Here is a 14,948-nt window from a genome sequence, read left to right as displayed (position 1 = left end):
CAATGTGGTGAGGAAGGTGGGAGATGGGAATGATACGTTGTTTTGGTCTCACAGGTGGTTGGGTGGATCGGCTCTTAGTGAGCGTTTTCCTAGGCTGTATGAGTTAGCTGAGAACAAAACAGTGACTGTTGCTAGTATGTTCTCTCTTGGTATTGGTCAGGATGGGGACGGTTGGCGATGGAGGCGTCGGTTGTGGGTGTGGGAGGAGAATTTATTAGATGAGTGTATGGCTTTTCTGCTTGATGTTTCTTTGGTTCCTAATGTTTCAGATGTTTGGGTTTGGATTCCTAATCCTGTGGGAGGTTACTCGGTTCGAGGTGCTTATGATTTTTTAACCTCTGCTGACATTACTCACTTGCATAGTGCTCTGGATCTTGTGTGGCATCACCAGGTTCCCCTAAAGGTGTCGATATTTGCGTGGCGCCTTTTGCGGAACCGCTTACCTACGAAATCAAATCTGGTAGCTAAAGGTATAATTCATACATGGACGGATCTTTGTGTAGCAGGGTGTGGTCAAGTTGAAACGGCTGATCACTTGTTCACATCGTGTTTTGCTTTTGTTTCTTTATGGCAGCAGGTGCGTCATTGGATTGGCTTTGTGGGGGCGGATATTAATATTGTAGCTGACCATTTGGTGCAGTATACTCATATGACACACTACAAGAATTTTCCTTATTACTGGTGGAAATAATCCCCCAGTAATGCAAAAAATCCCTCAGTAATACGCATTACTGGCGGATTCGAGACCCTCAGTAATATGAGCGTCAGAAATGTTACTGGCGGAATTTTCCCTCAGTAATGGGGAGTTAGTTTTGACAAAGCATTACTGAGGGATTATTCCGCCAGTAATTACTGACGGATTGATCCGCCAGTAATTACTGGCGGAATAATCCCTCAGTAATGCTTTGTCAAAACTACCTCTCCATTACTGGGGGAAAATTCCGCCAGTAATGTTTATACAGATTTGCATTAGTGACGAAAAATTCCGCCAGTAATGTAATGGACCTTTTTTTTTGTGATCCCTTCCTACTTTTTAATTCTAATTAAAGAAATAAAATTAATTCAACACAAATAAATAAAAGAAATAAAATTTTAATTTAATAAGACACAAATTAATTAATCAATATATCATAATATTTGTACAATCCTTAAATAATTTTCGTAAAAAATCATAAATATTTAAATAATATTCATACAATCTATAAAACTAACATAATAAGCTAATGATCATAATATTCAAACAAATTTGTTCCTAGTCTCCCTCCTGGTAATTTGCCGCTCGTATTTCCTCCGGTGGCATCGGAACAAAGGATGAATGATGGATTGTGAGATTAGGTCCTCTTCTAGTACAAAACCTGTTACAATGCCTGTTACCTAAGATAAAGTAACAAACTGAATAAGACAGTTAACAAATTCTAACATAATAAAGAAACTAGATGAAATTACATCAGAGTACAAGTTAAAGCAAAGAGGATCAGAATAAAAGCTAAAATGCGAGATCAAGCCGATTATAGGAATGAAAAAGAATGAATGATGAAGATTGGCTAAAAATGATTCATTAATAGATAGAGTTGACATAATTATTCTTTTCCAACTAAGAACCTTGCCACATTATGCATGTCAGCATTTAAGGAACCAGAGCTAATGTGAATAAAATGCTTATTATAACAACTTCTCACAAAATTAGATAGGGCAGCCGAAAATTTTGGAAATTTTGTACACTGTCCATAGCTAAAATCATAAATGATTCAATGAGAAGCTAAACATATGATGAAGGCACAACTTTATATTAAATTATTTGAAATAATAGCCACTGCTTTCTTTACCATATAACAAATAGTTAGGCATGGACACTAACATTTTACCAAAAGAAAAAAGACTATTATAGATTTAAACATAAGGTCTATTGTAACATTTGTGAATAATGTGTACAGACAGAACAGATTATTCTGTAGTTTAGGTTGGAAAAATAAGGAAACCTCATAATGAATACGATAGTGCCGTGATTTAGGGTAATATATACAGATTGTGAATGAAGCAAACCCATAGATCATGAAAATCAAAGCAAACCCATAGATGCACTGCACAAATTATATTATAAATAAGTAGGCTTCCTGTTTCCATTCCACAAGCACAATACACATAAAGGGAAAAACAATTCCACAAGCACAATACACATAAAGGGAAAAACAAGTAAGAACAATACTCACCCATATGAGTCTATAATTCCTTGATACGAAGACGTAAATTTGTTCGTGCAAAAGTAGGTAGGTGGTGACTCCCTGGTATGCAAAACTTGCAAAATGACACTGACTTGAGAGTTAGAGTCCTTTGCAGTCCGCTTTAATGCATCCTGGACCTGAAATATCAAAGTAACATGCTCCCAAAAATCATTTTACAGTAACCATAAAGGCAGCATTACCACTGGCTAGACAAAATGAAAATCACTTATGAAACAGTGAAATGCAGGAACAACAAATACCTGGTGTGTTGCAAAAACAGGACTCCACCCCTCAGCCACAAGACATTTTTTCGTTACATCAAGGCTACCTGAAAACCAGATCAGGTTAGCATATTAGATACAAATTTTAGGGAAAGAGACATTATTAGTAGATTAAATAGGTAATAGGAGATTCCAAAACTCAAGGTCGAGATCAAGTAACGCACTTTGTCAAACACTTTCATGGGATCTTTGGGTTCAACCATGTCTTGAGCTGTCACAATACAACCATAAACTTGGAAAATTCTTTTTGATCCATGCCTTGCTTGATTTGTTTCCCGTTAAACAAAGTAAATATGAGGCGAAGTTCAAGACACATATCTCTTTCTATTTTGAATCCCTTAACTTTAAGCAATTCAACATGGAATTTCGCAAGTGTAGTACAATTTCTCTAAATCATACCAGATAATAGTTTTAATAAGTTTTAACATAATACTGAAAATTTACCAACTTATGTAGTTCACTTACCAACAGGTTTTTCAATTGGACCAGCAGCCAAGTCCACATCATTTGTTAGATTGGAACCTAACAGAGGCATACCCAAAGGTGTCCCAACAAGTTCAAACAAGTCCAAGTGTGAGCCAGCGTAACCAGACTCTTCCATGGCAGCGTGAAACAACAATTAGGCAGAGAATCAAACGAAACTAAACCCCAACAGAGAACCAATCGAACCCAGCAAAACCTCAACAAACCTAACACAATCAGAACTCGAAACAAACCCAGCAATCAAGAATCGATCCAAAAACTCACCTTGAGAAAACCCAGAGCTTGAATCAAATGGCAGAGCTTGACCACTGTTATCGTAAACGAATTCGTACCAGATCGGAGTTGAACAAAGCTGAGAAACCAGAGAAAGCACGGCAAGCAGTGGTACACAAGCTTCAGCTACACGAGGCGGTGGAGGAGCCTCACCACCGGTGGCGATGAACAACCCTTAAATCGGTTTACTGTTCATCTCTGCGCTTTTGAAATCGCCAGAGAAAAAATTACTGTTCATCGAACCCTTTCCAACTTTGTTGTGAATGAGAGCTGCTGAGAAGGAGTGCATCGGCTAAAAAAATCAAACTGCATTACTGGCGGATTTAGTTTCAATACTGACGGATTGTTTGCTTTAATTACTGGCGGATTGGAAGCATTACTGACGGATTCTTAAATAACAACATTACTGGCGGATATTTTGAATTACTGACGGATTATATAATTTCGTTATACTATTACTGACAGATTATATCCCTCAGTAAATGTGTGTTTACATTATTGGCGGATTATATCCCTCAGTAATAATTCGTAGGTTCTTTATTATAAATACTGACAGATTTATCCGTCAGAAATGTAACTCACTGAATTATTGTGGGATTTTTCCGTCAGTAACATTATTGAGGGTTTTTTAGATGTTACTGAAGGTTTATTCCGCTAGTATTTACTGAGGGCCTAAATCCCCCAGTAATGCAATTTTGAATTGGTTAGTAAATTGGGGAATTCTTGTAGTGACAGGTGGTGGCAAAGCTAAGCGTTCGTTTATGCAATTAATTTGGCTTCTAACTACTTGGGTTGTGTGGAACGAGCGCAATAACCGCCTGTTCAATAATGTTATAACTGATGTACCCAGGTTGCTTGATAAGATCAAATCATTGTCCTTAGCGTGGCTGTTGGCTAAAAAAGCCGTATTTGTTTTTGGTACCTAGAGGTGGTGGTCAAGCCCTTTGGCTTGTTTAGGCTTTGGCTAATCACCTTGTTTTGTTGTCGTTTCGTTTGCTATTGACTCTTGTTGTATTGTTGTAGTGGCCTGCTAGGCACACCTTATGCTTGGGAGTTGCTACAATTTTTGTTATATAATATCATTTTGGCTTCTTAAAAAAAAATTTAAATGATAAAATTTTATTTAGATGACTTCAAGGGTGAGACTCAATCAAGTCCCTCACACAGTTGTAGCATAAAAACAATTATCTAAACTTTTCCACCCACAGTCCTACTCCTAAATTTGTTCAATATTGTTCTATGGTAGCATGCTTGTTCCTATTTTAATGGAATTTAACAGTTTTTTTAGTTAATAATATCAGTTATATTATAAGAAAAATAAAAAATAGTTTAAATAAAAGATATAAATGGAAGAAAATGTAATCAAAGAGGTTCTGACAAAATAAAATATCTCACGGTCAATGTTTTGAAGATAAAAATACAAAGGAACAATTGCCAACTAATTGTGTGTTCAAGTGTGTATTATATAAATACTAACAATGTAGGATATTAGCTTGGTGGAGGTGGATATTTAGTGGCATCCATATTCACATGATTGGAAGGCCTTATATTTAGATTAGAGATGTCAATTTGCATCTCTAAACATGGATCCTCTCGGAGATTGTTCCGTTCTGATATTTTGCAATGCATGGATGTATACATAAACATATGTAGAAAAATAAACGACATTTCCCCAAAGCATGCTTTTCCATTCATATTGTTTGATAAAATACAGTTTTAAAATAATGTTAAAGTTCACATCACCTTTCCCCCCTTAATAAGTGGATTGTTAGTTTAAAAGTAGATTGTCTCTTTTGCACATTATATTAGGTTAGTTAAAAAATGGAAACCATCAAAATGGCGGCTCAGGGTCAAGGGCTAAGCTGTCCAAATAGAGTTTGAGAGTCTTGTTTCCTCCTTGACGTAGCTTCAAACCTTAGAATATGACCAAAATTTGATATATTTTTATCGCTATAAATGGTGTTCGATTTTTTTTATAATTTTTTTAACAAAAATTGTCAAGATTATAATCAGGTCTCTAAATTGTCGAGAACGGTCCTGGTAATTGTTTGTACAATATTGTTATGCATATATAGCTCCCAAGTTAGAGAGATCATGCATGGTGGTGAGGGTAATTGAAACTATCGACCACTTTTAGAATCAAGGTCAAAATTCATGGAATTTAACTAAAGATCACAAATCCCCTCAATGACTAGAAGTATAGCACGTAAAACACGAAATGCATTAGTCTTTAATGTAATACTATATCACATCCCATATCTGATAAAAGTCGTACAAATAAATTTGTAAAAGAATGTTTCCACTTAACTCAATCAATTAAAATGTATTACGTATAAAAATTTGGTGTTTTATGAGTAAACAATGAATTATGAAGCACAATGAGTGTTAAAGTAGCATGAAGGACAAGATACGAAGGATAATCATACATTTATTTCAAAGCTTTACTAATACGACAAGACTAACCATGAAAGATATTAATAATAAATATGAGTTTTGGAAATATTGCTCAAGGACATACATGAGTTCTCAATAATTGAGCCATTATTACTACCTAAAAGTTGCACTTAAATTTTTAAGACAAATTAAACAAGAAAAATTCCTTTCTTTTTGTGCCACCATGTCCTTCTCATTCTCTTATTCACATACGCACACCTTGGCAGTTGGCATACTTTATTTCTGAATGTATGTTGGTGGTGTGCGCATAACGATTGCCGTGGTCCGCAAATAATTTGAAACAAAGGTATTCTATCATGAAAGGTGAAATAGCAAATAATTTGAAATTCAAAGAATTTTACTGTGTTGTCAAACAAAATATCAGAAAATATAACACTAAAATAATTCAACTGCTCTTATTGACCAATGCTAAAGCATCAATGAAATTGCAAGAATTTCAAGAAACTGGGTGCATAACTACATCATTTCATCACAACATCTTTGACAAAGGTTTTACCACCTGGTCTGCAATTTGGTACAGGACATTGTTATTTGTTAAGTCTCACCTATATGTGATGAGAATATTCCTAGACCAGGCATGTTGATAATACATTGACAATCTCACAGTTCCTTTTCCACTTCTATCGGATCAGAACAATATACCAATGTCTGCAAAATACAATGATCAAATTAAGAGTCCATAACAATATTGATATTGTATTGAAAATGAGACTAGCATTGATAGTATAATTAAGGAGAACCTCTACCTTAATCCTTCAAGTATCTTTTCTCCCACTTAAACACTAAATTAAAGTATATAAAAATCATAAATAATTGCTAACATTTTATAAGTAGTCTCTAAAATATATGAAAATTCGAAAGTCTATGTTGTGTGCAAACAAGTCGCTAGGTGCTTTCAAGACAGAACATCGTATTATTTACCAATTAAGCATGAAAGAGAATAATGTTTAGTTACTAATTAATTGAAGGTTTAATATTTACTACTGTGTGACACAAGTTGATAGTAACTCTTTAGAATTCATCACATGTTACTAAATTGAGAATGTGAATATTTATGAACAATGTAATCATGTCAACATTTCTCTCAAAAATAATAATAATCATGTCAATGAATATTGGAACTGGAAATAAAAAAAAATATTTTTGTTGAACCTGCTTCCAATGTGTTGGCGGATCTTCAGGCCGGGTGGACATGATCGGCGCTCCATTAAGGTTTGCCGAGCTTTGTCTACTCGGATTACCGTATTCAGTTGAAATTGGAAACACTGATATTATTGTCCCAATAAATTCAACATCAAACCAAATTGCAAAACCACTCAGTGATGCTGGAAAAAACAAAAAAGTGATATTTAAATGGAGAAAAATAATCTACTAAATTGGTTGAGAGAAATTGAAACAAGAAATTATCGTCATAAGAAAAAATTATAATAGACTTGAAAGTAAATGCATAAACAAAAGAAGATAAACACAAGAAAGTTACCACTCTTCATTGAGTTTAACCGAAATCCTGTTGTTATCGATTCTAGCTCACCCCATCTACTCCTGCTTTACTTTCTTAAAAGATTAGATCTCTTTCTCGGTCGAGGTGGGAGTAGGCAGTTCTCAATGAACTGGATGTTGAATTATAAAAAGATGAGAGGAAGGCGCTTCTTCGATTAGGTGTCTCATGGCAGGGATTGTGCACAATCAAAGAGGGGCGGCTACTTTCCTGCTTGCTGACTTCACTGTCCTTCCCCACCAAATCTTCCTCCATTCCATATATATAGGCGGGGTATAGGCGGGGTATAGGAGAAGCCCCAGAACTACGCTTCAAGCTTCATTCATATCGATTCTAGTGGCCGCTACGCCAAATCAATCCGTTATGGCTCGACCCTCTTTCTTAGCAGCTACGGATTCTCCGGACAGCCATATTAGGAATTACATCAGTACATTAGTTAGACGAGCAAGAGCGTATGTACCCCAATTCGCACCAAGTTTTCTCTGTCGGGCATGGAGAAAGCTCCAAGGATTGACCCGCTCTACAACCCTAATTCATCGTCATTGGGGCTGAAGAAGAGTGTGATAGATAGAAGCATACCAGTTTTAGCCTAGGGATCGGCCTATCAAACAAACAAAAGTAAGCGCGTACACGGTCCGTCCGTCTTTGACTTTCTTTGAAGGTTGGTTTTCGAGCGGAATAGAAGAAATGTTGATGTATTTCACCTATAAAATTTAAAATTAATTACTTTAAACTTACTTGAGATTATTATTAATTAGCATGAGAAAAAACTGAAACATCATAAAAAAATTATTTCCTCTGTATTTTATTACAAGTTACTTTAAAAATATATTTATGTTTAATTATAAATCACTTTACGATACAAATGCATCACTAATAACTTTTTACTTTAAACTTACCCGAGCTTACAAAAAGGCACAGTTTTGAAGACATATATTCAGACACAGAAAATTATAACCAGTTTCCTATGAAAATGATGTTCATATTCAATATATATACAATCCACTATTTAGAATTTGGTTAAGGTAAAACTAGAAATTAAAAATAATTTCAATAAACCCTGTGTAGAAAGCAGTAAATTTTCATATATCTTCAAATGGGATATACTGTTGGAACATGGGTGAAAATTGAGTTAAAAGACTAAACATAAATTCGTGTATCCATAAAGGGGTACATAATTATATGAACGAAGTAACACCAGCGGAAAAAAAAAATAATGATATATTTTATTATTTGGAAATGTTAAATTAAATAATTAATTTAATCATTATTAGAAAGTGTTTTCTTAGTCCCCAAACTTTGGTAAAATATTTTAGAACGCAATCTGAAATATTTTGGTACATAATCTAAAATATTTTGGTATGTAATCTAACATAAGTTTGAATTTGGTTATTTTATCCAGGAGGCGGCGCGGTTGATAGTCTACCTTGCACAACTTTGGGTAGTACCGCGAAACGTTTTAAAGAGAGCGACATGGTCGTGACTCAACCCGGTAATCTCTTCAGTGATAAAATCTCTTTTAATGTACTTTTCTACATCAAAAACAACAATTTTAAGACGTTTTTTTTTTTAAAAAAAAAACCACAATTTGAAGTTAGCAACTGAACTAGAAGCGGTAATTTCTTCGGTAGTCATCGTGGGTTTTTTTAAACGTGTTAAAATTGTTGTTTTTGGATTTGGAGAAGTACCTTAAAAGAAATTTTACCACTGAAGAGATTACCGGGTTGAGTCACACCGGATCGCTCGCTTTAGACGTTTCGCGACACTATCCAAAATTATGCAAGGTAGAATATCAACCGCCTATAAAATTGACAGGGTGTGATGATAAAATAGGGGTGGCATAAAAATCCATGTTGGTGGGTACCCGCAGATAAAATCCGTCATGAGTTAACCTCCCTTATTTTATGGATACAGACACAAATGTGATGATATGCATGCCCACAGGTACCTGTACTCGATAATAAATTAAATAAATTACTAAAATCCTTGTATATATATGAGTTTGAGGTCTCAAAAAACTCAGTTCTCTAAAAAATATAGAAGGAAAAACAATACTACATTAGTTGTAGAGCTTTATGCTAAAACTACAGTTAAAAAGAAATAACAAAACAAATATATTTTGACAGTTAAAAAGAAATTATTGTATAAATTTTTAAACAATCTTTTAATACAACCTTGTCATGATACTCAAGTGAGCGTAACTCTAACCTATCATTTCTTATACTTCTTATATTATTTTCAGATATAAAAGAAATTGGTCAAATTTGGGTGCCCAACCACTTCAGACAAAATTTCAGATATTAGTTTCAGATATAAAAGGAATTGGCCAAATTTGGGTGCCCAACCACTTCAAACCATCATTGTCATTATCTAGTTTTATGTTCGTTCCACCTTCCCATTTAGCTATTTTCGCTTGGAACCTAGGTCCAATGGGAATAATGGGTCTTGGAAGATGATTACACCTGACAGTTAAAAAATTGTTGAGTGAGCAAACAAATTCTACATCTTCCTCAGTTGAACTTAACGGAAGTGAGGTCTCACCACCAGTAAAATATCTATCATCCACTGACTTCAATTCTTCCACAAACTCAATTTTTCGTTTATCATTTAACGATGGTTTATTGTGGAGTGAGCGAACAAGTTCTATTTTCTCCTCAGTTGAGCTTAACGAAAGTGAGGACTTACCATTAGTGAAATTGCTATCATCAACTGACTTCAATTCTTCCACAAAGCCGATTTTTAGTTTATCATTTAATGATGGATTATTGTTGGGTGACCAAAAAACTTCCATGTCTCCCTCAATTGAGCTTAACGGAAGTGAGGTCATACCGTCAGTAAGATCTCTATAATCCACCGACTTCGATGGTCTGGTACTCAAGGAGAAACTTTCACTAACCATTAAATCTCTAGGTTGGATTTTCAAGCTCCCTTGATGCATAGGGCAACTCAACACCTTAATGGAATATTTGGATTCACACAGGTGATAATAGTCTTCTATACAAGTAGCACAATATTCTCCTTCATCATCAAGAGTAGGAAAAATAAACTCCTTTGCTTGTTGTGAAAATAAATTCTTTTGTGTCTGATCTCTTGCTTTTTCACTACCATATTTTTCTCTACCTATGAGTTTAAAACTAGTAGTGAATATACCGTCGTATATATACTGGTCAAGTTTCCTCTTCTGAAATAAAAAATTGACTATATTATGAAAGTGCAAAATATCTATACCTATCTTTTATTCAAAATCAAAATTATTTTAATCAAAATCTAAATTTCACAAAAACAACTGTTCGTAATTTATAAGCATTAGAGCAAGCAAACAGTCATATAGTGTGTGTCTAAACCCTAGTTTGATATACCGTTATTGTTATCGAAAAAGATAAGTATAACTTGTTTGTTAGAATATAAAAGTGTAAAATATATATTTCTATAGTTTTATTCAAAACAAAATAATTTTAATAAAAATCAAAATTTTATAAAAGACTATATTCATAATGTATATGCATTATGCACAATAAGCAGATAGGACAGATGGGCTGAACACCAATAAAATCAATAATAATAATAACAATAATAATATTCTTAAAAAAAACAACAACAACAACAACAACAACAACAACAACAACAACAACAACAACAACAACAACAATAATAATAATAATAATAATAATAATAATAATAATAATAATAATTCCTTCAAATAATAATAATAATAATAATAATAATAATAATAATAATAATAATAATAATAATAATAATAATAATAATCTATGCCATAAATAAAGAAAATAGGTTTAAAATACATGAGTTTGGGCTGAATTTTTCATTACCTATTTTACCCTTCATTTAACCTATTTTATCATTTAATAATATTATTTTAAATTTTAATTAAAAAAAATTAAATGCCATTAAAATAGGAAATATCCAACTACAATAGGAACAATTTTATATATTATATATGAAGGAGATAGAGATTTTGGGCTTAATTTTTTATAATTCCAATTATACCCTTAACAAATTTTCCTATATTAATGTTATATTGTCGGCGGTATTAAAAAAAGATAAAGATTTATATTAAATTATTTTTTTGGTGGTGGCCGAGGTTCGAACCCCGGACCTTGCATATTTTATGCATTGTCCATAAGCTAAGCTCACGAGGACATATTGTTAAATTATTGTTGTTATTGAAAAATTTCCTATATTAATGTTATATTGTTGACGGTATTAAAAAAAATAAAGATTTATATTATATTGTTGAATTATTGTTGTTATTGAAAAAGATAAACATGATTTTTTAGGTTTGTTACAATTTGAAAGTCACAAATATTTATACTTATAATTTTAATCAAAATCTAAATTTCATATAAAATACAGTTCATAATTTACACGCGTTAGCGCAATAAAAAAAAGCTGAAAAATGGATACGTAAGTGCCCGTCTTTTTGCTAGTAATAATAATAATAAAAATAAATCAATGATTACAATTAAAAAGATAAAATTCAAGAACGTCCATTTAAATGTGTGATATCACAATCAAATCTTAAATATTGTAAATATACCTTTTGACTTTTGGATTTAGAATTCAAAGGTACACCAACTTCTTGTATTTGATTTTGAAGTTTATGGTTTGATGACGTCTTGTTGCAAGGTTTGATGACAAGATTTCTGGAGTATATCATCGTATCTCTATTATCAAATAGCTCAAAGTGTACTTTTTGTGTGATGTGTTGTTTCTCCCAAGGCAAAATGTTCTCAAATATCGTAACTACAACAATTCACATTCGCACAGGTAAACAAAAGACACCTTCAAATAATACTACGCTATATAGGATATGATATGATGGACAAGGATCCTCTAAAGTGAGCAATTCAATTTAGAGTATAAAGTGAGAAAATTAAGAGTTGTTATTGTAACAAACTCGTGATTTGTTATGATATCCCCAATATCTACCTTTAATTTGTTAATTAAAGGTTGATAGGTCAAACTGTGGCAAACACTGGCAAAAAAAAGAAAAGAATATACAAAGACATATAAATGGCTCACCGATTTGCGAAGGAAAAGCACGCCGACTAAGAGAAAAAAATAAGAAAGGGGGAATCCATCAATTTCTCCTCCCAAAGATAATGAAATTAGGTCAAGCCTTTTATTGTTTTATATCGAGTTAAATTGGCTTTTATTCTTTACCTGATTAAATGGGCTTTTAATGAAATATATGATTTTATGGTGGCTTTTCACTTCAAATTATACCCTTAAACAAACCTGTCCTATAACAAACTTGCCCTATAACAAACTTTCTATATTGTTGTTGGTTATATTATATTGGTGTAATTAAAATTATACCCTTAAACAAACCTGTCCTATAACAAACTTGCCCTATAACAAACTTTCTATATTGTTGTTGGTTATATTATATTGGTATAATTAAAAAAGATAATAATTTATATTATATTTACTATATTGTTGGTATCATTGAAAAAGATAAGGATAGTTTGTTAGAATATGAAAGTGTAAATAGTTATACCTATAATTTTAATCAAATTTTCATAAAAAAGTATTGTACATAATTTATACACATTCGTGTTCGTCTGAATACTAGTTGGAATAAGCCTAATAACAAACATTTATTTTAGAGGAACAAACAGATCTTACCTGTCCTTACGCGCCTCTAGGATAAAACAACTTAGTTCAAATTGTGTGATTACCTACTGCAACCGTTCGAGAATTAACTCTGTCAATATGGTATAAATACCACTCTAATATGATACGAATACCACTCGAAATCGAAGGGACAAAGAAAGATTCGTCAACACAAATCGAAAGAGGGAGAGAGAGGAAAAGAATTCGAAGTATCAAAATGCTTTTCGGTGTGTGGAATGCACTATGTGAGATCTCTATTTATATAGAAGATTCATAACTAATATGTGAGAAACTTTGGGAACAAGTAATTCACATATTAGACCTCGTACAAAAATATCTCAAATTGAGTACCGAAATATATCATATTGAGTACAAAAATATATTATTGAGTACCAAAATATATTTCAGATTAGGTATCAAAATATATTATATTACATATCAAAATATTATAGATTATGTACCAAAATATTTCAGACTGTGTTCCAAAATATGTCAGCAAAACTTGGAGATTAAGAAAACACTTTCTAATAATGATTAAATTAATTATTTAATTTAACATTTTCAAATAATAAAATATATGAATATATATCTTTTCTCTCTAGTTCTTACTTCATTTATATAATTATGTGCCCCTTTAGAGGTATACCCCACTATATAAGCACTACTAACATTCTTTCAAAAAAAAAAAAAAGCACTACTAACATGTATGTTCCATTTAATATGAGACTTCCACTTTTTTCAATTCACACCAAATTAGCTCTCCCCAATATAAAAATTTGTGTTTAATCTTCTAACTTAATTTCTACTCATGTTCCAACATATACCGCATTAAGTTACCCAACCTTTCTATCCTATATAAATATTACATTTGCTAATTGTTAAATATACACTTGCTAGGCTATGCATATAATGTTTCAAGCAGATAAACATTATATGCATAGCCTAGCAAGTGTATATTTAACAATTTAAAAATGCAGAGAGTTAAAAAAGAAAACAACAATAATAAGACACATCACTCATGGATATGAGGCACTGTCAAAACATTTTCACTTGTACAATTGTCTCCACACAAGGTTCATTAAATGCTTGCATTTTCGCCAATGGAATTATGGCTGACACTGCAAAATAAATAATACAAAATTGCGCATGATATCATGAGTTTAAGCTAGATGATTATTTCATGGGAAATCAACAATAATATATAACACTAAACTACTACATTATCCACAATTTCAAGTGAAAAAAAACACTAATCATTTGTTCTATTCTTTTATTCACTTAGGCTCTCTTTACACGTTTGAAGGGGAAGGGAGCGGAGGAACTTAGGAAAAAAGGAAGGAAATAAGTGAAATAAATTGAGAACATTGGGAGATGAAGACTTTGGGAGTTCATTTTTAGTCATAATACAAAATCCTCTTAATTTGGTGGAATTCAAAAATTGTATTGGATGAAGGTTTTGGAGGGTTTGAAGAGTTTACATGAAATAATTTCACTTTAATCTGCCCTTCTTTCTCTCCTTTCTATCCGTCACTTTAATCTGCCCTTCTTTCACTTTAACCCTAGCCGTCACCCCATTTCTTCTTCTTCTTCTTCTTTTCAGAGGGGTGATTTAGGGTCACTTTTGACCCAAAAATCACCCCTCCGAATTGTTTTTCTTTCTATCCTAATTGAATAAGTGATTTCACATATTTTCTGTTTTCTTTCGTTTGTTTTTGTGATTTCGTCATCTCTGAACGACTCTCTTTGTTTTGATTTCCCGTCTTTGTGCAGTGTGTTTTTGATTTCCCGTCTTAGTGCGGTGTTTATTTTGATTCAAGTTGAAAGATTAGATTTGAGCAAGTGCAGATTCGATCAATGACAATGACTTTGGCGTCGTCAACGTTGAAGATCCGGAGACATGAGTATTCCGGAGACATGAATATAGTCATATTAGTCATATTTGTAGGCATATGTACTCTGCCGTTTTATGCTATTAACATGGATGCTGTGAGTTTGTTCACTGATTCATCCTTTTTGTTTTTAACGAATTTGGATTTGTATTGTATCAATGTACTCTATCAATTTGAATGAATGAATATCGTTTATTTTTGTCAAAACAAA

At 32.8% G+C, this 14,948-nt stretch overlaps 1 protein-coding gene and 1 long non-coding RNA gene across 6 annotated transcripts; both read right to left on the bottom strand.

Annotated features, from left to right (window-relative positions):
* Positions 1-1,090: 1,090 nt before the first annotated feature.
* Positions 1,091-3,524, bottom strand: LOC146959313 (V-type proton ATPase subunit a3-like). Of its 5 annotated transcripts, none has more exons than XR_015024896.1 (5): positions 2,969-3,524; positions 2,668-2,891; positions 2,483-2,550; positions 2,211-2,359; positions 1,091-1,374 (listed from the first exon to the last, which is right to left on the bottom strand). XR_015024896.1 is itself a non-coding variant. In XM_085740871.1 (5 exons), the coding sequence occupies exons 2-5, from the start codon at positions 3,102-3,104 to the stop codon at positions 1,253-1,255; spliced, it is 468 nt and encodes a 155-aa protein (XP_085596997.1). In that variant the 5' UTR covers positions 3,105-3,144; positions 3,193-3,524; the 3' UTR covers positions 1,091-1,252. The 5 variants fall into 5 exon arrangements, 4 of the variants coding, with proteins under 4 accessions (XP_085596997.1, XP_085596998.1, XP_085596999.1 ...); XM_085740871.1 differs by lacking the exon at positions 2,668-2,891 and having other exon boundaries at positions 1,091-1,367; positions 2,969-3,144; positions 3,193-3,524; XM_085740872.1 differs by lacking the exon at positions 2,668-2,891 and having other exon boundaries at positions 1,091-1,367; positions 2,969-3,097; positions 3,251-3,524.
* A 2,515-nt stretch (positions 3,525-6,039) lies between these two features.
* LOC146959312 (uncharacterized) lies at positions 6,040-7,891 on the bottom strand. The gene is made up of 3 exons (XR_015024895.1): positions 7,194-7,891; positions 6,866-7,038; positions 6,040-6,361 (listed from the first exon to the last, which is right to left on the bottom strand). It is a non-coding gene; the product is annotated as an uncharacterized LOC146959312 (long non-coding RNA).
* Between the last annotated feature and the right edge of the window lie 7,057 nt (positions 7,892-14,948).

Source organism: Medicago sativa, chromosome 1, assembly GCF_051527215.1.
Source record: "Medicago sativa cultivar Bolivia chromosome 1, Bolivia_mono, whole genome shotgun sequence".
Classification (NCBI taxonomy): domain Eukaryota; kingdom Viridiplantae; phylum Streptophyta; class Magnoliopsida; order Fabales; family Fabaceae; genus Medicago; species Medicago sativa.
This window is presented reverse-complemented; position numbering and strand designations above follow the sequence as displayed.

What these genes read in the sequence shown, in the direction of transcription:
- LOC146959313 (XM_085740870.1), bottom strand. Translation starts at nt 3,104, where the DNA reads ATGGAAGAGTCTGGTTACGCTGGCTCACACTTGGACTTGTTTGAACTT. An exon ending in TCCAATTGAAAAACCTGTTG is followed by an intron (nt 2,551 to 2,968) that starts GTAAGTGAACTA and finishes TCTGGTTTTCAG; the next exon opens with GTAGCCTTGATGTAACGAAA. An exon ending in GGAATTATAGACTCATATGG is followed by an intron (nt 1,368 to 2,210) that starts GTGAGTATTGTT and finishes CTTAGGTAACAG; the next exon opens with GCATTGTAACAGGTTTTGTA.